The sequence below is a fragment of the Anolis sagrei genome, chromosome 3 (assembly GCF_037176765.1).
Source record: "Anolis sagrei isolate rAnoSag1 chromosome 3, rAnoSag1.mat, whole genome shotgun sequence".
Taxonomy (NCBI): domain Eukaryota; kingdom Metazoa; phylum Chordata; class Lepidosauria; order Squamata; family Dactyloidae; genus Anolis; species Anolis sagrei.
This window is the reverse complement of record NC_090023.1, coordinates 82,224,506-82,248,290: the sequence shown is the minus strand read 5'-3', so window position 1 is coordinate 82,248,290 and position 23,785 is coordinate 82,224,506. Positions and strand designations below refer to the sequence as shown.

The 23,785-nt window shown below is 37.0% G+C and overlaps 1 protein-coding gene across 15 annotated transcripts in view; it reads right to left on the bottom strand.

Annotated features, from left to right (window-relative positions):
* The window catches only part of DMD (dystrophin), a 1,568,405-nt gene that overhangs the window by 714,378 nt on the left and 830,242 nt on the right, over positions 1 to 23,785 (bottom strand). For all 15 annotated transcript variants that reach the window (XM_067466757.1, XM_067466754.1, XM_060770144.2 and 12 more), the window contains one exon: positions 71 to 221. In XM_067466757.1, coding sequence (XP_067322858.1) covers positions 71 to 221 — 151 coding nt within the window. The remainder of the gene's footprint in view (positions 1 to 70; positions 222 to 23,785) is intronic.

Genomic DNA, 23,785 nt, shown 5'->3' with positions numbered 1-23,785 from the left:
TATGAAAAAAAATCAAACATACCTGCAAACAGTACACACCCCTTAAAACAAAAATACAGATGAATCTTACCTTGATGTATTGCTTGGTTTTGGAAAGGTCTGGATCCTCAGACTCTATCTGTATTTTAGCTAAGTCTTGTTCTGTTTCTCTTAGCCAGAGGTCAAAGTTTTTCAGATCATGATGGAAATTCCTCCATTTCTCCACTGATCTGTCAAATTTTCTGTAGAAGGAAACAGAAACTATGGACCAATACTTCAGGAAAGCATTGTATTTTTAACAGTAGACCTAACATTTAAAATATTTTAATTCACATATCACTGTAGATTTCTTTTTAAAGTTTTGATAGGCTTCTTTTAAATTGAGCAGCACTAGAGCAGTATGTTTTTTCTCTTTTTGTATATAGGCAGTAAGATGGATAAACAACAGGAATACAAAATTACAATGGACAGAGTACAAAGAAACTCTTTAGCTAAAGTACAAAGAGTGCTGCTATAAATTGAAATGCCTTTCTATTCACAGAGAGACATCTTTGTATACAAATCAAGTGGCAGATTCTACACTTCTGTAAGTCATTTGTCTGACAAGCCAGAAAAATAAAACATTATGATTTAAGTCCAATTGATTTTCAAACTAAAACAGACTCATCAATCAGTGAGATCAAAGTAAATGTCAATCTACCACACAGCATTTGAATCAATAGTCTGACAATAATATTTAACCTATGCTGAATTAATGTATAGAATTCTCATATGTGATTTGTCTTCTGAAGACAAATGCCAAAAAAGACTGCAACAATAAAGTTCTATCATGATTTTCTGAAAATATTGTACTGTCAGACCTCCTCATTCATGGATTCTGCATCCACACATTCAGTCATCCACAACTTGAAACTATTTCTAACATTTCCTCAAAATTTTATTGTATGTTAAGAATTCAGAGATTTTGGTATCCACATGGAGCCCCAAAGAAAACACTAGTGGATATCAAGAGCCCACTGTAGTACCAGGGAATGAATTTTGTTTTTTCAAGAAACTCTGCAGTATTTTGTAAAATTCTTCAGCAAAAGGTAACATGCAACTGAGACAGGAGACAGAATTCATAGTGAAATATTTACAGTAAAAAAATAATATTTTTAAAAGGAAATTAAAAACTATTTTCTCACTGCAACTGCAAAGATTCTTTAAAAGTAAACAAATATTTTAAAGACATTACCCACTATATTTAGTAGACAAATGCATTTTTTCAGATGTTTTGTAAGTCAGAAGGAAATTCGTTAAATTTGTACATCCAAAGCAAGGTACACATTTTTGAGTGGCCCATACTAAAAACTTTTGAATCGAAATTTACCCAATACATTTTTGTTTATATTTTGTAAATCTCAGAAGCCTCTCTCCCAAAGTCAGATGGATCTTCATTTTCATGACAAGCAAGAAAACAAAGCAAAGCAAAAAAGCCATTTTTTCTGTAAATTAATGGCTGCTTGCCTTTAGGAGCAGGAAAGGAGAGAGCAGAGTTTGCTGGGAAAAGCACAGAACTCTGGAAAATGTGGTTTGGAATGAGAGGAGCCCTATGTCAGAGAATTCAAAAGTCCCTGCCCTAAACTACATTTCCCAGAATTCATCAACATCAAAAAGCACCAATCAGGATAGGGAAGGGAGAGATATTCCTCTCCACAGCCAGCTAGCCAGAGTTCCAATAAATTCCGGATTGTGATATAGCACATTTCGCTATAGTGTAGTCTCCACCAATTTAACAGAGTTTGTGCCATGAAAATAAAGTTTTTGGAGCAGAACATCTACTTTCAATGTAATGACTACACCATTAAACAGGAAATAACTCTTTTAAACTAGGAAAGGATTTTCTTTATTATTATATTATTCAGAGACTGGATGGCCACTTGTTGGCTTTGTTCCTGGGTTATAAATATCGGTTCCTAATTAGTTCTATCATAAAAACGTGGGGAAATTTTATTAAACTGCAAAAACATTGTCTTTGTGGGAGGGATAACATGCTATAGCACATTTTGGTATAGTATATTGTTGAGCCTCCACTAATTTAACATTATTTGTGGCAGAAAAACAAAGCTTATGGAGTAAAACAACTACTTTCAATGTAAGGATTACACTATTGCACAGGAAATAACACTTTCAAGCTAGAAACATATTTTCTTTATTATTAAAAAAAGTTCATAAAAACTTTGAAAATTCCCCAAAACTTCACGGACAAGTGAAATGTTCCAACGTTTGGTGGGTTAACAGTGGTAAATGTGTTCTACCATTTTAGCAAGTTTTACCTCCATAGCTTTAAAAATGAGGGAGAAAGGAGCCCCTGAAGTTTCCCCAATTACAATAATTTAAAATATGTGTAATTACTATAACAAAATAGAAACAAAAGTTTGTTACTCTTGTTATGTAACAAAATTTTAGCTAACTATACTTTAGAAACACTTTAGAAATGAAGCATCAGTGCCTCTCCCCATTTTGCAATGACTTTTGAAACATTTTTTATTGATCACTCATCCCTAATATTCAGGCATGGGTTACATTCATAATCAATTAAATATTTTAGATTTCAGTCATCCCACTGCATAGACTAAATGTACATATGAACAATAATCATATATGATAGAAGTTCTAGCCATCATAAATGCTTGAGTTATTACATGGAGCCTATGCATGCTACCCTCCATTTTAGAGAGGTGAGATGTGAGTTGGGTGTAAGCACAAATGAATATCAAATTCAACTACCACTACCATCACCACTATCACTATTCCAAAATTTTATACATAAAAATCCTTACCATACTCATATTTAGTGATATAAATCTTATGTTATATCATTATCACATGTAAAATAAATATTTCACAATGTTTTTTTTACTACAAGGTGATTGTACAAAAGTCATTTCTATAAAAAAGGCTTCTGCTGTATTCTCAACATAATATCTTAATATTGTTGCCAAACATATCTGCAAATATTTATCATTGCACCCCTACAATCATCCATATCACTAAGGAAGTTCTGTTTCAATGCAGTAGCACTTCACTTGAATAAAGTGGGCACTTTCTCTAAGATGAAAAGAGGTAAATGTATTACAGTTAATGGAGATGTCCTTTTACAAATAAAAAAATACTGTATGTATATGTTGGAATCTGCCAGTGATGAAGGAGCTACTAGCTACTAGCAATTAGCTGCAATCAAGAGAGTGTCAGATTTCCACTGATCTCTGTGTGGATTCATCATACTTTGTTTTACAGATGACAAAAAGAGGTGAGGTTATTCCTTGCTGGTTTTGTGTGTGTGTGTGTGTGAGAAGTGACTTGAGAAACTGCAAGTCACTTCTAAGTGAGAGTTGGCCATCTGCAAGGATGTTGCCCTGGGGATGCCTGGATGTTTTACCATACTGTGGGAGGCTTCTCTTATGTATCCACATGAGAAGCTGAAGCTGACAGACGGTAGCTCACCCGGCTCCCCAGATTCAAACCTCCTACTCTTCAATGAGCAGTCCTGCCGGCAGAAAGGTTTAACCCATTGCACCAATTTGCTAATTTCATCTTTGAAGGAAGCAGTGTGTACTTTTAGCACTTTTTTTTCCTGCTGCAAGAAAATGTTTGAAAATTGTGCAGTTTTCAAAGGCTATTATTCATAGTTCAGAATATAAACAGAAGGCAAAATGTCCTATGGATGTGATATAAATTATTAATCCAATTAAACTATCTGAAAAACTACTACTACTACCACTACCATGACTAAACATGCACACACTTGGAAGTTTGGGGACAAATATATCAGGAAGCTGTCAGAAAATGGATCACTCTATTCAGACTCTTAGATCCAAATGATATATAGCTGATAAAAAGCAGAGTAGGCCAAGGGAGGTACCAACAAGATGGAAATAGACTTTTTAAAAGGAACTAAAATCCCAACCACAACAATTTGAAGACCATGTTTCAGGCACAAAGCTATCTATCCCACAGCACTTCTATCAATTCATGAATAGTTTGTTGGCCCTCATCCAGCCTTATACAGGTTGTCTAGCTTAATATATTCCACTAATGGCCTACCTTTGTCTGCTCTAAAACTACAATTGAAACTGACCCAAAACAACTGGACTAGCAGGATACTCTCAGTCTATACTTATGAGAAAAAAAAACTTTATCTTGCATAAAATAATATAGTTTGATAAGACGAGTGCCATTTAGTCCAAACTCTTGACATGCAGGAATACCAAGCTCCAGCAGTCTTGAACATTACCCATTCAACCTCATTTTAAAACACTCCAGAGAAGAGGAGTCCACCAGCTTCTCCACAGTTAGTATCATAAAAAGGGGACACAAGGGAGTTCTTACATTTGTGGCAGAGTGAGAATCAGAGAAAGCCCTCTTTTATGGTAACTGTATTGACCACTGTGGAAGTCTTCACATTTGATGAGTAAAGGAACAGAAGCACTACATTTAGCCATATTGGTTGGATTTCCATAAGGGAAATGGATTTGGAGAGAAGGCATTTTCACATAAAAATCTCACAGACACCAGTGTGTGGCCTCACTTTCCTTAATGCTTTTAACCTGTTTCCCATAATTTAAATTATGGATTTTCTCAGAGTTGTATATATTCTTGGCATATGATCCTACTTCTTTTTTTCTTACTATTACAACATTTCTCTTATTACTATTGTTTCTTTACTATATTCCACCACATGCCAATGATGCCTATTAAATCATAGTTGTTTTCATGTGATGAGAGTTCATGTTTATTTCTCATGTACACTTCATTGGTTTATAGATATCTGGGACAATGAGACATTTTTTTCAGATGGTTCTTAACCTCCACCCCCATCTTATTGGAGAGTTCTTATGCTATTCTCTCAATTTGCAGTCACTGCCATATACTTAAGAAAGGGGCAACATTTTCTCTTTGATATAAACATCCCCAAAATACATGTGCATTAGACCATTGGTCAATACTGAAATAAAATTATTCAAAGACAGCAGCTCTACCAAATAAATTGCAGTCTTTTTGTTCACTTTCAATAACATATTGTGCATTATTTGTCTATTCCTCTTCTAAACAATGTCCTGAAGAATTATGCTAATATTAACCTAAAAATTATGCAGTGTTGTCAACTGAATTCAGCACTATTAGCACCTTGTAAGAAATATACAAAACTTGAAAAGTATTATTAATAATACTACTTATGTGACCAAAGTGTTAGTTTTAATATTTAATATCACTAATAGGTAATAGTATCCCTTCCTGCTTCTGCTCATATTTCCTACTGGAAGAGCAAGCACAGTGCAGATTAAATCCAAGTATTATCTCCAGCCAGATATTAGAAATCGCAGCAGGATTTTTCCAGCCTTGGTCAAGTAATCTGGGAAAGGAAGATAGAGGAAATCAGACAAGATAGAGATCAGGCCCAATTTCCCATCTAAACTCTCTCTCTCTCTCTCTCTCTCTCTCTCTCTCTCTCTCTCTCCCCACTCCCACTCCCCCAGTATCTTTTAGCAGAGTGGAGGGGCAAATCCCAGTTACCTCCTGCTTCAGAAAATTACAGAGGGATCACTTCAGCTGAAGCTTGCCTTCCAAATGGGGAACTCAAGTTTCATGTAAGATAGAGTTCCCAAAACAAGACAGGGAGCTTGGAGATACAGCTTTGCAGAGGAAGCTCAGCATTTAGTGGGTTGTTGTAGGTTTTTTCAGGCTATATGGCCATGGTCTAGAGGCATTTTCTCCTGACGTTTCGCCTGCATCTATGGCAAGCATCCTCAGAGGTAGTGAGGTCTGTTGGAACTAGGAAAAATGGTTTATATATCTGAGGAATGACCAGGGTGAAACAAAGGACTCTTGTCTGCTGGAGCTAGGTGTGAATGTTTCAACTGACCACCTTGATTAGCATATAATGGCCTGACAGTGCCTGGAGCAAACTTTTGTTGAAAGGTGATTAGATGTCCTTGTTTGTTTCCTCTGTTGTGCTGTTGTAATTTTAGAGTTTTTTTTAATACTGGTAGCCAGATTTTGTTCATTTTCATGGTCTCTTCCTTTTTGTTGAAATTGTCCACATGCTTGTGGATTTAAATGGCTTCTCTGTGTAGTCTGACATGGTGGTTGTTGGTGTGGTCCAGCATTTCTGTGTTCTCAAATAAAATGCTGTGTCCAGGTTGGTTCATCAGGTATTCTGCTATGGCTGACTTCTCTGGTTGAAGTAGTCTGCAGTGCCTTTCATGTTCCTTGATTCGTGTTTGGGTGCTGCGTTTGGTGGTCCCTATGCTCAGCATTTAGCATAGTTCTCTCACAAGACAAATCTTGATTCCTTATTCTGGGTTGCAGCAATTGCAGCCCTCTGTAAGGGGTTATATTTTTAGAAGATTGGTTAAGGGATATAATAATTTGGTTTCTAAGCCGTTGTATACTATTGTTATAATGTGTACGTCTATGTGTCTCTGTGTATCATAAACTAATATAGGTTAGTACAATTTTCTTCTATCTAGGTTTCCTATAATCATTAACAGGACCCCAGAAAAAAGGGTGTGCAAGGCACCAATCAGACTACATAAATCAAACATGTACAGATGGCATTAGGTTCTGTCTGCTTTTTTTACTGATAAAGACACATCTTCCCAAGAATACAAAAATTCTACTTCAGCCTTCTTAAGATAGACAGGAGAGAAAGAAAGGTCCTTTCTAACTCTGTAAGGTGCAGCTGTTCTTTTGGCACATTAAATATAAGGTGTCATATTTTCTTCACTCTCGGGAAGCTTGAGATGGAGGGTCCAATTGTACTCAGATCCCAAAGATAGAACTCCTAAAGGTAACTGATTACCCACTGTATAAACAGAATGTTGGACCAAGGACCTCATCACATGGACCTTGAGAAGCATTGGGGATCATCTGCCCAGCAAAGGGAATAGTACCCTTAGATCCCCAATCCTCCTGTTTCAAGTTCTGTCTTCCCATCACACATTTCTCTCTTCATGTTTTCACCTATTGTTCCCTGTGTTCAGAACCATCACATGGGGAATCCTTTTTGTTACTCTCTCTGTCTTACTTCATTCTTTGATCAGGGAAAACTTAAATACCCCAAAGCCAGGATTATTCCATTTGAGGGAGGTGAAAGAGGGAGAATTTTAAACCCCTTTGCCATTATAAGTCTTTGCCACACCTTCCCTCCCTCCATTATACCAGTGTAGTTTTAAACGCCTTTGCAACAATCCCGTCTCTCAAGGCTTTACTTCCCTCCATTAGACCACTATTATGTTAAAAAGCTAGCAAGAGCACAAATTTGAGCCTAGATTACTATTAAGGAGAAAATGCAGTGAATGCAAAGTGGTGAGAAATACCTATTCCTCCACATCACTGAAATGATTCAATACAGGAGAATCTGTCAGATCCCACTACATGAGTGATGGCTCTGGCACATACCAGAAACTCCTAACATGATTTTTCACCCATGTTTAGAACTTCCTCCTTTCAGCATGCTTCAGCTCCATTTCAAGGATGAAAGGCAACAGGTGATGTCTGGAAGTAAGAAAACACTATCTGATGGCCTCCGTGCCACTTTGTCCTTTAAAGAGATCCAAAGCCAATGGGATTTTGGCCTGCATCAACAGAAGCATAGTGTCTAGATCTAGGGAAGTAATGCTACCCCTCTATTCCGCTTTGGTTAGACCACACCTGGAATATTGTGTCCAATTCCGGGCACCACAATTCAAGAGAGATATTGACAAGCTGGAATGTGTCCAGAGGAGGGCGACTAAAATGATAAAGGGTCTGGAGAACAAGCCCTATGAGGAGCAGCTTAAGGAGCTGGGCATGTTTAGCCTGAAGAAGAGAAGGCTGAGAGGAGATATGATAGCCATGTATAAATATGTGAGAGGAAGCCACAGGGAGGAGGGAGCAAGCTTGTTTTCTGCTTCCTTGGAGACTAGGACGCAGAACAATGGCTTCAAACTACAAGAGAGGAGATTCCATCTGAACATTAGGAAGAACTTCCTGACTGTGAGAGCCATTCAGCAGTGGAACTGTCTGCCCCGGAGTGTGGTGGAGGCTCCTTCTTTGGAAGCTTTTAAACAGAGGCTGGATGGCCATCTGCCAGGGGTGCTTTGAATGCAATATTCCTGCTTCTTGGCAGGGGGTTGGACTGGATGGCCCATGAGATCAATTCCAACTCTTTGATTCTATGATTCTATGAAAATGTACAACAACGGGGGAAATGCTCCATGTGATGATGTCCTAAATAGATCGTGTTATGACCCAAATTGATCTTCTTAGATTTTGTATTAAAAGCTTCATGGGGATTACAGTCAGGATAATCACAATGACACTGGTTTCAAAACTGAATAAAGCTTGTTCTTTACCACACACACCCCCTTACAAATTTCCTCAATCAGTGGTGCAACACATTTCAAATTTCCTAGCATTTTCTTCCCCCATTTTAGGATAAATGATATAGAGATATGCTTCAGAGCATTTTGGCTGAAAGTAAGAATTGAAAGCATCCGTTATCATTTCCCTGGAGAAAATAGAAATAATGTAACTAATTAAACACATTATATGGAAGAATGCTACTCAACTGAACTCCCCAGTCTTCAAACAGGCATAAATGTCACTGGCAATAAACTTTTAAATTTCTCAACTTGTCAAATAATATTAATTATTAAAAACTTACAATATAGGAAGCTCCAATAATATACTTTACATTAAAATCACATAGACTTAGTTTATGATAGTCTTAATTAATATTTCTGTGACATACAGAACAAAAAGTTCATAACTCTTCATGAATTATGATGATATGTTACACTATATTCCGAATTCACAAATGCACCGAAGCTAATTTATTTACCTTCCACATTGTGGTAGTATTCCACTGATAAAATGCAGAGCTGGGTGATAAATTGTACTTGTCATTTCCCTTGACTATCAACTGCTCTTTTCCACAAAATTTACTCCCTTAGGATATATATAACATCCCTAACATTAAAAAGCCTTTCATAAATTAGCTACTGTTTGAGACATATATTCTCTATCTTTTGACTGATTTTAGAACCACGACATAATATTTTGTTTCCATTTCATTTCCCCCCAAATAGAAAAAAATTCTCTGCTCAAAGGTGCTAAAATAACTTTTATTCCAGTGTTGGAAGATCCTTTTTCTCTCTCACCCTGATCCTTTACAAAATGCTGTTGCTCAACTGCTTGCACACTCACTCTTTTTTTTCTTGCCCACCCGCTCTTTCAATATGAAAATTTTCATCCTCTTAATCTCTTCCACTAACTGGAATTGAAAAATATCTCCAGCAACTGATGACACTGCTTTTAAAAAAATGAGGGTTCAATTGTGGAGCATGAACAATCAAGGAAGTACATCTTGATTGTCCACCCTTCACTTTTGTTCCCTTTCCCATCTCCTGTTAGTTAATGTGCCAGAAAAAAAAATCTACTGTTCCTTCCAGCAGCAAACTCCAAAACTATGGAAACTTCTTGACTCTGAAGATCTCCATAAGCTCTGTAGCAAGGTGAAAAGGAAAATTGTCTGTTGCAGTACATACTACCTAACATTTGACATATAAAAATTGAGACGCATATAGCAAAGGAAAGTGATCAAGATGGCAATACTTATTAATGAGGAAGAATAGAAAGCTAGGAGAAGCCACTGCAGTGTTCTTTTGCCTGAGCTGGGAAAGGCAAGAATTTGTCCCTTCCTCTCCCCTTGCAATTGGTACTGCTAAGTTAATTGCACACACTCTTCTTTTGCACTTTGAATGCTGCCAATGGAATTTTGTTTGTACCTATGGGAGTATCACAAATGGTGAAAGTGGGAGTTGGAAAGAGAAATTGGGACTGAAAAAAATACGTAAGAAAACAGAGATTTATTTAGGACTGCCCCTGCCACTTAGGAAAGTTAGAGGGTATGCAATTTTCTGAAAAATACTATTTTTTTCCCACACTGGCTACCTCTAAAGGTTCACAGAATCAAGAAGCAGTTGTTTTTCATAAAGGATGCAGCAGCGTTTTAGCAGGCAGGCAGAGGGGAACACATTTTGCCATGCCACTTTCTTTGCTAGCCACTTGCAATGGTGCCAACATTTTAACAGTGAGGCGGATGGGCAAAGTGAGAAGAGTAGCAAGTTATACTGCATTGCTTTCTTTGGGGGTTCATGGTGTAAGTCTTATGAGATGGGAGAGTGAGGGAAAAGGGTCTGGAAGAACATAACAGGTTAGATAATTTCACAGACCACAAGTTGGTGCGACATTTCAGTGTCAAATTGCAGGTATGACTTTGACTGTGATGGGAGGGGGAAATATTTGGAGAAAATGAAGAAGATTGAAATGAGGAGATCAAATCAATTCTGCTATGTTGCCTTTTCAGGGAATGGTATCAGATTTATAAGGTGGACAGGTAAGGTGAAAGAGGAGAATGAGCATGAGGGAATGGGTGTAGGAGGGAATGCACAGAATAGGACCTGATTGCTGTGGAGGCCATAGTGTGTTGTTGAATTTCAGTCAAGCTTCAGGTGCAATTTTTGGCTGAGAAACAGTGGGGAGGCACCTGGAAGCATATACACTGCACAATTACCATCTAATTTTACTGAACTTAATAGATAAGCTGATTATGCATTCCATCTTTTTTCAGCCTTATCCTGAAATAAGAGTTTCTATTCATGGCAGGATAAGATTGCTTGAGCCAGAAGATATCTATCATGTTCAACACCTCCATAACCTGCTGGATTACAAGGAATGTGCTTTGATAATTAATTTAAAAGGACAAAATGTAAAATGAATATCAGGGGAGAAGGAAGTAGAGTCTTGTAGTTTACTTCTTTGTAGAAAGAAACATAGAAGATGCACTATGGGATAATATTTTATTCCTTCTGTTTCCTTCTGCAAATTATGTGACATATGCAGAATACATTTATCAGAATGTCCTTCCCCAGCATTAATTCCAGAGAGAGAAACTGCAGCACAATTGTTCCAAGAATTCATCCAATTGTTCCAAGAATTCATCCACACATCTTTCTTATATATTTAGAAAAAGAAGTGTACTATGGAACCAAAGTGTATTTCTCATTTTTCTTAGTTAAATAGAATTTACATATTCTGAATATTACACAAAGTAGTTGATTATAGTGTGACCAGTCTAGCATTTCTTCTAATATATCTGCCTGACATGGACACTAATATATTCTGACAAACATTATTTTCTGTGGAATTATCTAAGTTTGGTTAGGTTACATCCAATATCTGAAATGAAATTATCCAGCTAATATGCACGTTATCCTAAGTATTTAGCACTCAACAGCACTATTGCCTTTGGGACTTATTGTCAGAACTTGTTGTTTTTCTGTTATCACTCCAGTTTGACTGTAACCACGATTAAATGATTGCTTGAGACCCAATCAAGTGCTGCCAATAACTGATGTTGTCTCTCTTTCGCTTCCATTCTTTCTTGTTGGAAAAGTCTGCTGCCCTCTTCAACATTTCAATTCCCCAAAATAAGTCTCTTATGTTTGCAAAGTTTTAACATATCCATAATTCACACAGATTATCCTGTTATTGTACACATTATTCAACTCAATTTCAGTTATATTTCTTTATATTTGCATTAAACACACTTTGAAATGATGTAGAAAATGATCCAAAGCAAACTCAATGATTTTAGAAGTATGGAAAAATTATACATGTAGATCTTTTATAATGTCATCATTAGACAGGCAGCTGAGAAGTATGGAATGCTTACTATACTTTTAGCCATTTTACCAATATAACCTGAAAATTGTTCCTATTGCCCCAAAAGGTGTAACTAGTTTAGAAAGCTTGCAGTATGTGCTGAAGATTATGTTTCAACACACCGATATTTCTTGTTCATAGCAATGTCATTAGTATGCTTAGATCATATAAAATGATAATATTATACAACTGTCATGCACTATTTTATTATTGAGCCATCAGTATCTGGTGATGTTCTTATAATATGCAATGTGATATATCATAATTTGCTCTGGATTACCCAAAGGGACAATTGCTTTCATTATCTTTACTGATGTCTAACAATTAAAGATGTCCTCAGCATTACTACATTTCATGGCAACAGAAGCAAGAACATTTTTTCTTTTGTTTTGTTTTACTTTACTTTGGAATTTCATCCATGCTGCAGCTTGGGATCCGTCAATCTGAATGATGTTTTGGCAACCATGTAAAAAGCACTTATTGTCCTAAGTAGTCACTGATCTTACTACCATTCTGAGGCTTCCTTGCATTTTTACTGTATTTGGATTATTTTAATTAGTTTCACATTCTTCTTCAGGAAATTTGATAAGTAAGATTTCCATTGTAACTATGAAAAATAAAACAACAACAACATATCTCGGCTTCCTTTTCCAACAATGTGGCTTTCAGCCTGTCCTTCATTTATTTCTTTTTTCCTACCTTCTCCTCCATTACACCATCCTGAGGCAATCATTCTGGATAAGCAAAATGTTGATGGAAAGCTTCACTGTGATTAACCTGAGGTAACTTGAAGTTCTGTGGCTGGTTGCACAGCCAGTCGGGAGAACAAAGCAGTTAAATGCTTTGTTCTTTCTGAAGGGCAAGAAAAATGTTTTGAATGCATCCCAGTAAATGCTAACATCTTTTATTGTTAGTAATACAGTGAAATGTGTGTGTATATATATGTTTCAGAAATCATAGGTTGAATCACAGGGACACCATTTGGTCTCCAGCCCAAGTGAAACCAGCATTTAACATTCAGATTTTAGAAAAGTGAAGCCAGCATTTAACATTCAGGTTTTAGAACTGTGTGGAAGCAGCCTCAATTAAATAGGTTCCAAACCAAATAAAGAAGCCCTTGTTTTAATCCAGTTCTCTGTGTCTAGTCTCATTATTTCATGATTACTCATCAAAATATTAATAAATATTGCTTGGTATAAGTTTTTGAGAATTGCTGCTGACTGTATTGGATGTGCTGAATGTTGCCTCAGATGACCAATGATCAAATATGTGTTTGAATGGGTAGAGGATAGGCATGTGTGATCTATAAAAATGGTTAAAAGTACTTAAAAAACTGGGAGGTGCTGGCACTTTGTTTCTAAAGTATACTTAGTGAAAAACTCATTACTATACAAGAGTAACAACATTTTGTTACTATTTCATTACTGTAATTGTGTGTGCACATTAATGCAATAATTACTACCATCGGGGAACCTTCAGGGGTTCCTTTCTTTTATTTATTTATTATTATTAGACTGATTCTGAACAGCGTCTGTTGCAGCCAGCCCTCATTGGGGCCTTCAGATGCTGTGAGAGGAAATTGTACTTCAGAAATTACTTATGAATTTAACTATGGCTATTAACAATCTATGGTGGGATAGGTGTTGGAGTAACACAGACATTTTTACAATGATGAGCTGATTAACAAATGTAGTGCAATCCCACCACACAACAAAACCTCTGTCACTATTTAATCCACAAGAGAGATAGCTGAATCTCTGAATGAATATTCATTTAAGTGGTCTAATGAGACCACAGTCTATTAAACCTTATGCTAAATAAAATCTGCTTGGCTTGAAAGTGCAGTAAGACTTTTTCTGTTTATTGTTACAACAGTGTCACAGCTATGCATGTGACAAAACATTTTAAGATACTTTGTTGACTTATTGTTGATACTGGATAAACAATAAATGAACTTTTTTGGATCAATTTATTCATGCTATGTTTCATTTATTATTATTTATTATTATGACAAATAATTTATAATTACTCAGTTCTTGTGGGTTTTTTCGGGCTATATGGCCATGTTCTAGAGGCATTTCTCCTGACGTTTCGCCTGCATCTATGGCAAGCATCCTCAGAGGTGAGGTCTGCTGGAGCTGGGAAAAAGGGGGTTTATATATCTGTGGAATGACCAGGGTGAGACAAAGGGCTTTTGTAAGTTGGGCTAGGTGTGAATCTTTCAACTGACCACTTGATTAGCATACAATGGGCTGAATGTGCCTGGAGCAAACTCTTCTTGAAAGGTGATTAGATGTCCCTGCCTGTTTTTCTCTCTGCTGTTTTTGCTGTTGCGATTTTAGAATTTTTTAATACTGGTAGCCAGATTTTGTTCATTTTCATGGTTTCTTCCTTTCTGTTGAAATTGTCCACATGTTTGTGGATTTCAATGGCTTCTCTTTGTAGTCTAACATGGTGGTTGTGAGAGTGGTCCAGCATTTTTGTGTTCTCAAATAAAATGCTGTGTCCAGGTTGGTTCATCAGGTGCTCTGCTATGGCTGATTTCTCTGGTTGAAGTAGTCTGCAGTGCCTTTCATGTTCCTGGATTCTTGTTTGGGCGCTGCGTTTGGTGGTCCCTATGTAGACTTGTCCACAGCTGCATGGTATACAGTAGACTCCTGCAGAGGTGAGAGGAACCCTCTTGTCCTTTGCTTACAAAAGCCCTTTGTCTCACCCTGGTCATTCCACAGATATATAAACCCCTTTTTTCCCAGCTCCAGCAGACCTCACCTCTGAGGATGCTTGCCATAGATGCAGGCGAAATGTCAGGAGAAATGCCTCTAGAACATGGCCATATAGCCCGAAAAACCCCACATGAACTGAGTGATTCCAGCCATGAAAGCCTTCGACAATACAATTTATAATTAGTCATTGTGAAGGAGTGGTTAAACTGCTGCCACCAATTGTAAAGGAGTTCCGTTTTAATGCCACCGAATGTGAAGGTGCGAGTGGTAAAACACCCACTGCCACCTAATCTATGAGGGAAGCCGGGCAACGATCAATATCAGCCTAGGAACCATTTTATAAAGGAACTGTTAATTACAGAAGGCTTTGTTTCAGTGATAGCGTAGCGTTTTCTTTCTTGGCTTGACTTTATTATTGTAGGCTGTTCAACTTAGGAGCAACTGTATCAGGCAAGGCTTGAGGAAAACAGTAACAAGTTTATTTTAAAAGGAGTATAACAATGTATAACTGTTCTTCATAAGAGGCACAAATCTTGAGGATACATTGGAAAGGTTTCATGAGTAAACTCAGGCAAACACTTCATAAGGTTTCACAGCTGGCACAACAGGCTTAAACCCAGCCAAACCTTGATTCTTAATTCAGAATCAACAACCCCCTGTACCGGGTCCTTCTCTGCAACCACTTGGTCACCAATTGATTCCCTGAATCTCCACCAAACGATTCAGTTCACTCAGTAGCTCACTGGCATACTGACTAATTCCCTGTTTCTCCCACTAGAGAAATCAGTCTCTTCCTGTAGCTCATCAGCTACAGACTGCCACTTTCAAAAAGCTGCGCCGTGAAGTGATAGTTGGCTCCGCCCCCGTTGCTATGGCAACTCAGCTCAAGCCACTAGCCACCATCTCTAACAAAATATAGTCTCCCATACTTACCATCCCTAAACTACTGCTTAAACAACACACAACCATATGAATAAAAGTTACACATCGTCACACCTCCCAACCCATAGGGATTATTTTTGACTTTTCTACAAACTAGAATGGTCAAAAATAATTGGGATAATATCAACATCATATAACTATATACAAACCATATATTGATCAGCTATTCAGTATCATCCATTTATGCAATATCAAAGTCTCAGATCTCTAACATTCCTCCCATCTCCTTTGCAACATATTTGGCTAATTTCCCTGTGACTCTACTGACATACCTTCTCAATATTTTTACATATATCAGTCCTACAATATCATTAAGTCCTTTAAACTTATGAGCAAGTTTGAACAATTTGAAGAGATTCAAGTCTCTATAGTCAATCACAGGTTGCTCACAATCAAGAGTCTCTTGGTCCTCCACGAAGTTACAACGCTGCTGTAGGAAATTTTCTCCCTTCTCTTCTTTTGCTGCTAGAGCTTCTCCTTCAGCCTGACCTTCCAATTATCAGGAACAGTTCTGCTTTCATTGAGTTTTAAGGCTTGAATAAAGGCTTGCTTTAACATAGCATCAGGTATTATTGAAGAATTTATAGTTCCTTGAACATCTTTTCTTGGTATTGAAGAGAATTCGCCATCGTTGGAAGAACGAACCAGAATATTGTCTTTCTCTATTGTAGTCTCATCACTGCTGTCTGGATGAACCTTCAAACCTTGGAACTGGAGATTTGTCTTTTTATCAAGACTAACACAGTTAGTGTATATTACTTTTCTTAACAGTCCATCAGCTTGGTTTTTATCCTCTTCTTCCTCCGATATATGATTAGATCTTCTTTCTCTGCTTATTTTCTCTTCATCTGTAGGCATTTCGAAGTGTTCAGGTTTAGTAAGAAGAAGCTGATCCAATGTTTCATTCTCAGCAAAATGTCTCTCTTCTTTTTGATAAGTTTCACTTAGATTCTTAACTTCAATCACAGTTCCGATCTTCAAAACTTCTTTTGTGCGATCATCTGGAACCTCCATAGTGAATGAATCATGTTTAGAAGTTATCTTCACTTCAACTAGTCTTTCAGATGTGTGGATTTTTTCTTCACAGAAGACTTTTTGATATTTTGTACTCTCAACCATGTCTACTGCCAAAAAAATAGGTTCCTTAAGGTTTAGCTTTTCTTCAGCTTTCTCTTCTGATTGTATTTTATTGTCTTTGTCAATGAGCTCAGCAGAGTTAATTTCCTTACTTGCAGCTGAAGGCAATATATCTTTGAAAGTCAACGATTCTTTCAGCTCTTTTTTCTCCTCAGAATTTATCACTTGTTCTGCAGGAACCACTGTTTCTATATTCTCATCACTGGCTCTATCTGGGTGCTCATCATGTTTCTGAGGTACCACACTTTGGGTGTAAGAAACAGCTGGAGACTTGTGGTCCAAAACTTCCCTGCATAGAACTTCATTTCTGATTACAAATCGGTTTGGTTTCTCTGGGGTTAACTCTGTCTTTTCGGTTTGAGTTGTATCAAACAAGGTCTGGAGTGTGTCATCAGCCTTTTGTTCTTTAGAAATTTCATTTTCTCCTTTCGTCCCTTTAACCAACTCAGTTACAATAGAGCTTGCTTCGGGTTTCTGTCCCAGAGGTTGACAGATGGGCAAATATGAAGTGTTTTGTACTCCAGTCTGTTCCACAGTCAGGTCTTTTCCCTCTTTAGGTAACTCTGATATTTTTTTAATTCTTCTGGCCAGGTCATTTCCAATCAAGCATGAGTAAGGGATTTCTGAACTTATGGCAAAATCCCACATGCCTGTCCAATTGCCATATTTTATAGGTAAAGAGACCACGTTTGAAGTAATCGCTGGTCCTAAGCCTTTTAAATTAATCTGAGAAGTAGGATTTCGATACCTCTCAGGTACCATCTTTGAATGAATTACACAAACTTCGGAACCCATGTCTCTCCACCCTTGTAACAGGTTTCCATCTATTTTGATGGGTTCCAAATAGTCATTTGGGACTGTGTTTAGCATCACAAACAAACACTGTCTTTCCACCTGTTTCCCTTTTTTAACCACCTCAGTGCAATCCTTTTTAGCACTGGGTTCCATTTCTTCTTCAGGGGTATTTCTTTTTCTAATGAAGAAGGTGGATTTCTCTTTTCTCAGGAGATTACATTGGGACCTAAAATGTCCTAATTTTCCACAATGAAAACAAGCCTTATTTCCCTCAGCACTATTAGGCTGCATGGCGCCTGCCATCCTCCAGGTGGTGTTTTCTACTGAAAAGCCTCTCCCTGGCTGACTGTGAGGGGATTTTTTTAATGGCGGTTGGGACTGTCTTGTTTCCTTTTTGACTCCTTCTTCTTCTTTAAATACTTCCTTTAAAGTAATCAACTGGTCCACCATGATAGCTGCTTGTGTTGAAGTTTCGGGGTTTCTATCCTGTATGATCCATTTATAATCAAGGGGGCCCCGTTGATAAAACTGCTCCTTTTGAATTAAGTTTTTGAGCTGCTGGAAGTCATTGAGAATAACTCTCATATTTTTCTTTTTTGATCGTCCTGAACTTCATCCTATAAAATTCAGGTGTCAGCCGCAATTTCTGTTGGACTTCTTGTTTGAACTTAGAATAATCTCTATGTTCTGTCTCTGCCATGTCACTGTAAATCTCCAGGAGTTTACCACAAATCTGTGGCCTTAAATATGCCATCCATTTTTCCTCAGCTACATTAAAGTCTTTACAACATCGTTCGAAGGAAATTAAGAACTTTTCGATATTGTTTTCTTTATTGTATCTTGAGAATTTTCTCAAAATATGATCCAAGGGATCTCCTCTGGTCTCTCCTGTATATTCACTTGTGTCTGAGGGAGAGTTAAACGTTGTTTTTCAATTTCTAATTCCATTTTTCGTAATTCAGCCTGCCTGATTTTTTCCCTCTCCTCAGACTCCATTTCTGCCTGTCTCTTTTGGGCTTCCATTTATGCCTGTCTCTTTTGGGCTTCCATTTCTGCCTGTCTTGCCCTGTCCTGTGCCTCAATTTCCAATTTCCTTAACTCTATCTGATATTTATACTGTAACTCAGACATAGGAGTTTGGTCTGAGTCTGAGCTTCTCTCTTCTTGATAAGCCTCAACCTCCTTTGTTACTTTGCCTTGCTTTTTAGCCGCCATCTTTGGCTCCAACTTTTACCTCAAGATTTTTCCCTTTAGGCAACCTTAGGCACTAAATCAGATTTTACACGAATCCCGTCGCTTGCCACCAAATTGTAAAGGAGTCGTTAAACTGCTGCCACCAATTGTAAAGGAGTTCCGTTTTAATGCCACCGAATGTGAAGGTGCGAGTGGTAAAACACCCACTGCCACCTAATCTATGAGGGAAGCCGGGCAACGATCAATATCAGCCTAGGAACTATTTTATAAAGGAACTGTTAATTACAGAAGGCTTTGTTTCAGTGATAGCGTAGCGTTTTCTTTCTTGGCTTGACTTTATTATTGTAGGCTGTTCAACTTAGGAGCAACTGTATCAGGCAAGGCTTGAGGAAAACAGTAACAAGTTTATTTTAACAGGAGTATAACAATGTATAATTGTTCTTCATAAGAGGCACAAATCTTGAGGATACATTGGAAAGGTTTCATGAGTAAACTCAGGCAAACACTTCATAAGGTTTCACAGCTGGCACAACAAGCTTAAACCCAGCCAAACCTTGATTCTTAATTCAGAATCAACAACCCCCTGTACCGGGTCCTTCTCTGCAACCACTTGGTCACCAATTGATTCCCTGAATCTCCACCAAAAGATTCAGTTCACTCAGTAGCTCGCTGGCGTACTGACTAATTCCCGTGAAGTGATAGTTGGTTCCGCCCCCATTGCTATGGCAACTCAGCTCAAGCCACTAGCCACAATCTCTAACAAAATATAGTCTCCCATACTTACCATCCCTAAACTACTGTTTAAACAACACACAACCATATGAATAAAAGTTACACATCGTCACAGTCATGAAACAGGATTGACTAAAAATAAACACAAATAAATACCATCTGCACATAAGAAGGAAATTCGATCTTCTCTCATTCTCAAATGTAAAGATGAGAAACTGCAAATGTTTTATCCTATCTATGAAATTGGTAAGATATTTTTCATCAGCATTGAGAGCACTTTCACATTTGTGACAATGTATAGTTTGTGAAATTTGCGCAAACATTGAACAGAATGACCTGCCCTTTTGTTTCGTGAACTATTAGGTCTCCACTTGTTTTATGTAATTTTTTAAAATAAAAAATACAGATGTTGGGTGGAATACCTGTATTCTTTCAATTCTGTAGACAAATGTTTGTGCTCTCTCTCTCTCCTTGCACATAATTTGCGCTCCTTAAAGGAAAATTATGAATTTTTATGTAGATTTTTTAATGAAAATTAATGAAACAAAAACTAAAATTCATCATCTTGTTCCTGCACAGATGGTGGAGAAAGTTGTGCATGCTGGTAATTTCTTGGCAGTCTATCTCACATTGTCAAGATAGCATCTCTCATAAAATATGAGCTATTTTGGGAATATTGTTTGCATCTGTACCTTGAGCACAGAAACTAAAAATACAAAAGGTGTCTGTGAGGACAAAATGAAAAACAAAAACAAAACACAGTTTAACTCAAAAACCTTGCAAGCAGCCTCTCTATATGACAAGGGTGGCCTTTCCTGTTGGCCTTAGCCCTGGAAAAGGGTTACCAAAATGAAGCCATCTTGCAAAGAACAATGTTTTGGCAGATGGTATATGATATAAAAGAGCAGCTCTGAAATACAACAAATATAGACAGATGCATATGTCTGTTTTAAACCCGTGGCACTATTTTTATATACTCCTGTGTGACTTGAGGCAATAGGCTTTGTAATACTGAGATCTATTTTGTTATATTGCATGACAGATATTTTCTAGATTTAGAAAACAAAAATCCAATTATTTTTGTAGAACTGTGAAACATGAAGTGGCTAATTTGACTAAGTCGTACACTATATTCCATAAACATTTATGTGGTTAATTAAAATCAAAGGAATCATTTGATGGCATTGATCATAATTCTCACAATATATACTGAGGTATATACTGAGGTATATACTGAGGTTTTATGTAAGTCTTAAGGAAAAACATTAACCAGTAGACATCATTTTATGGTAAAGTTCATCTAAAATTATTTTATAATATATCATTTAAAACAAGAGTCCTTTATACTAACTCTTTAATTTGGATATATGTTCTTATAGTCCAGAATAAGCCCATTTATTAATTCAAAGCATTTATACCCTACTCTTAAGCAAGAAAACCTACAAAATCTTTTTTTGCTCTGTAAGAAGATTTTGTAGGTTTTCTTGCTTAAGAGTAGGGTATAAATGCTTTGAATTAATAAATGGGCTTATTCTGGACTATGAGAACATATATACAAATTAAATAAGAAATGATTTATGACCTTAGAAGACATGATTTAAAATCACATGCTCCCTTCTCAAAATCCTTTTTTCTGCAATCGTTTCATGGATCTGAGGATTATTAGTTGCTATGACAATGATGTGAACAAATCATGGCCCACCTGCAGCTGATCAGTATCTGTGCAATGGGACATAGTTTTTTTCTTGTTTCTCCACAACTTCAAAGTCAAATCTATTTGTGCATCACAGCCAAAACAAGGAAACAGCTCAAACCATTTAAAAGTCATTTACATCAGGAAACAAAAAAAAATTAAATTATGGCCACATTTTTCATTATTGTTTTTTTATCTACCCATCTTATAAACACTGCATACCCCATTTCCCTCTACAGAATAGGGGAAGTCAAACTTATACAAAAGAAAGATGGGCTAGCCATGTTCTCTATTTTTACAGTTTTGTTACTCTATAATCATTATTTCATAATACTTAAAATGGAGTAACAAACTTTATGCACAGACTATTCTGTATTGTTTAGATATGTCACCCTTCTTGACTCACCATTAAATAAAAAATATACATTTTTTTATTGGTATATGGACTGATCTGTCCTGATTTTGTGGGGTTTATTGCTGACACATATTTAACAATCAAAGTAATACATAATAAAATACATAGAATTGTCATCCATCTGTTAGTGAGAAAATCATTTTGAATGCCTGGAAATTATTGTTCGCTATATGTTTTGTAACAAATTTCCCCCTAAACACTTAGATGTAAAACAGAGCTACACAAAAATCAACTTTTATTAAAAATACAGGAAATACATGTTGAAACACAAATATCTCTCTCTCTCTCTGTGTGTGTGTGTTTGTAAAGTTTGTTTATTTGTTAGGGAGATTTATTGAATGATCCTGGCCTTTGTCTAAGCACTGCTGTTCTCACCAGAAAATATACCAAGCATGAGTAAAAACAGAGAAACATTTTTATTGCCTGTACTTATAATGCTTACAAATTATTGATGCAATTCTGAGTTAAGCTAAAGGGAGTTCACATGTCACTTCTACAGCATTGCCTCATTGATTCTTGAAACTGGTTCTAAAGGCCAACTACACACTACATTTAATTCTTATCATTCAATTTTGTCTTAATTTTTTTCTTTAACTATAGCCACAGGGATTATTAGGGCTGAATCATGTATACGTGAAAGGATCTTGCTTCCTTGATCACCTACAACTGGGAGGACACTTGTATCCCTTTCAATCCATTAATATGAACCTTTGTGAAATAAATCTTGAACTTCTTTTCTGAGCATTTGTGTGCGAAGGGAGTTCTCGCCCATTGTTGTCCCACTGACAACTAGGAAAAGATTGTATTGGTAACAAATTAAAGAAATGAACAATACAGTTGCATAATAGCTATTCAGCATAGAATGTAGTTTAGCATTCAATCACATGCTTGAGAATTACCTAGAGACTTTTTATTATTTCGTACATAACTTGTTTCCTTTCTATGTCCCTGAGTTTGTCTGATCATTCTTATTGATGCTCTGTTTATGATCTTTTCTAGAATTTATATACCATGGGGGAAGTGGACCACAGTATGATTTTGCAACAAATCACCGTGTGCAGTATTATTTGTGCAAAGCAGTAGCTTGAACAAAGCAGTTTATACACACTGGAAGGCCTCAGAAGTTGCTTAAGCATATTTCTTGGTGGGGGGCGGGGAAGCAGCTTAAAAAGGCAAGGAGCTCAATTGCTCAAACCAATAATTCTTAAGGTATTGTTTATTAACTAGTCAATAATAGAATAAACTCATACAAAATTTTGTAAAACTTGTTAATTTAAAAAATAATTTGCTTGGAAATTATTTTCTAGGAAAAGTGATTGTTAAATTAAAGGAATTTTATGACTACATGAGTCTTCATAAAATAATCATTTGAGTTCAAGTTATGACTACAAGAATGTGTCTTTCACAATGCTGGATCGATTTGGAATAAAACACAGAATTATTCATGTTCTTCTTTCTGACATATCTTTCAAAACACGAATACATTGTATATACTAGGGTGACTAACTTTTGTGCATTAATTTTAGGGAGATTTCTTTGTGACAAAATTTGCACATTTGTAGTGGTGCAGTATCATTTCAGCAAAGGTTCATAGAATGGATAATATTAAACAAAACAATTAATGTGTGTTTTATACAGTATAATATACAGCTCACAGTACAGAATAAAGAGATTACTCTGTTAAGTAAACATTCAGAAAATCATTGATAAATTAACCAGCTTTGTAGTGGCTTTTGTCCTTATGCATATGCACCCAGCAATCACAATGAACTTGGAGGCACATCCACTTCCAAGTGAACTTGGCTAGGCTGCCAAGCGCACGCCTGCCATGGCTTGAAAAAGGCAAGGAAAGAGAGATACTGACACCAGAAAATGAAAATGGAAATTGAGCGTGTGTGGAGGAGGTAGAATAAGTAGGCACAAAATGGGATGCCAAGAAGCAAAGTGGAAGATGGGTGAGAAAGACAGGAGGCATTTGAAAGAAAATGAAAATACTGCAGGAAAGAAACTGAAGAATGTGTATGTTGTTGTGGGGGGGGGGGGGGTTAAAGCCAGGAAAGAGAAAGCCCCAAAGAGCAGCATAAGGGAGGAAGGCAAAGAAAAGGTCAGAAGGGATAGGACAAATGGTGGACGGGGAGAAGGGGGAGCCAGCCAGCAAGAGCCACCATCTTCTTGGTGCAATTCAAGGAAGTTTTCCTCCCCTTCCTTCCTTCCTTCTTTCCTTCCCCTCCATACTTTTTCTGTTTCTCTCTCTCTCTCTCTCTTTTTCACTTGCCCATATCACAGTCCAGTTGGTTGCAAGGCAGGTTAGGGTAATGGATTTTGGGACTTACACTCTGGCCACTCTCATCACTCCAGTGATGAGGTCAGTGAGGAAGGTGGGACGATCTGAGAAAGTATTAATATGGGAGTTCTTAGAGAATT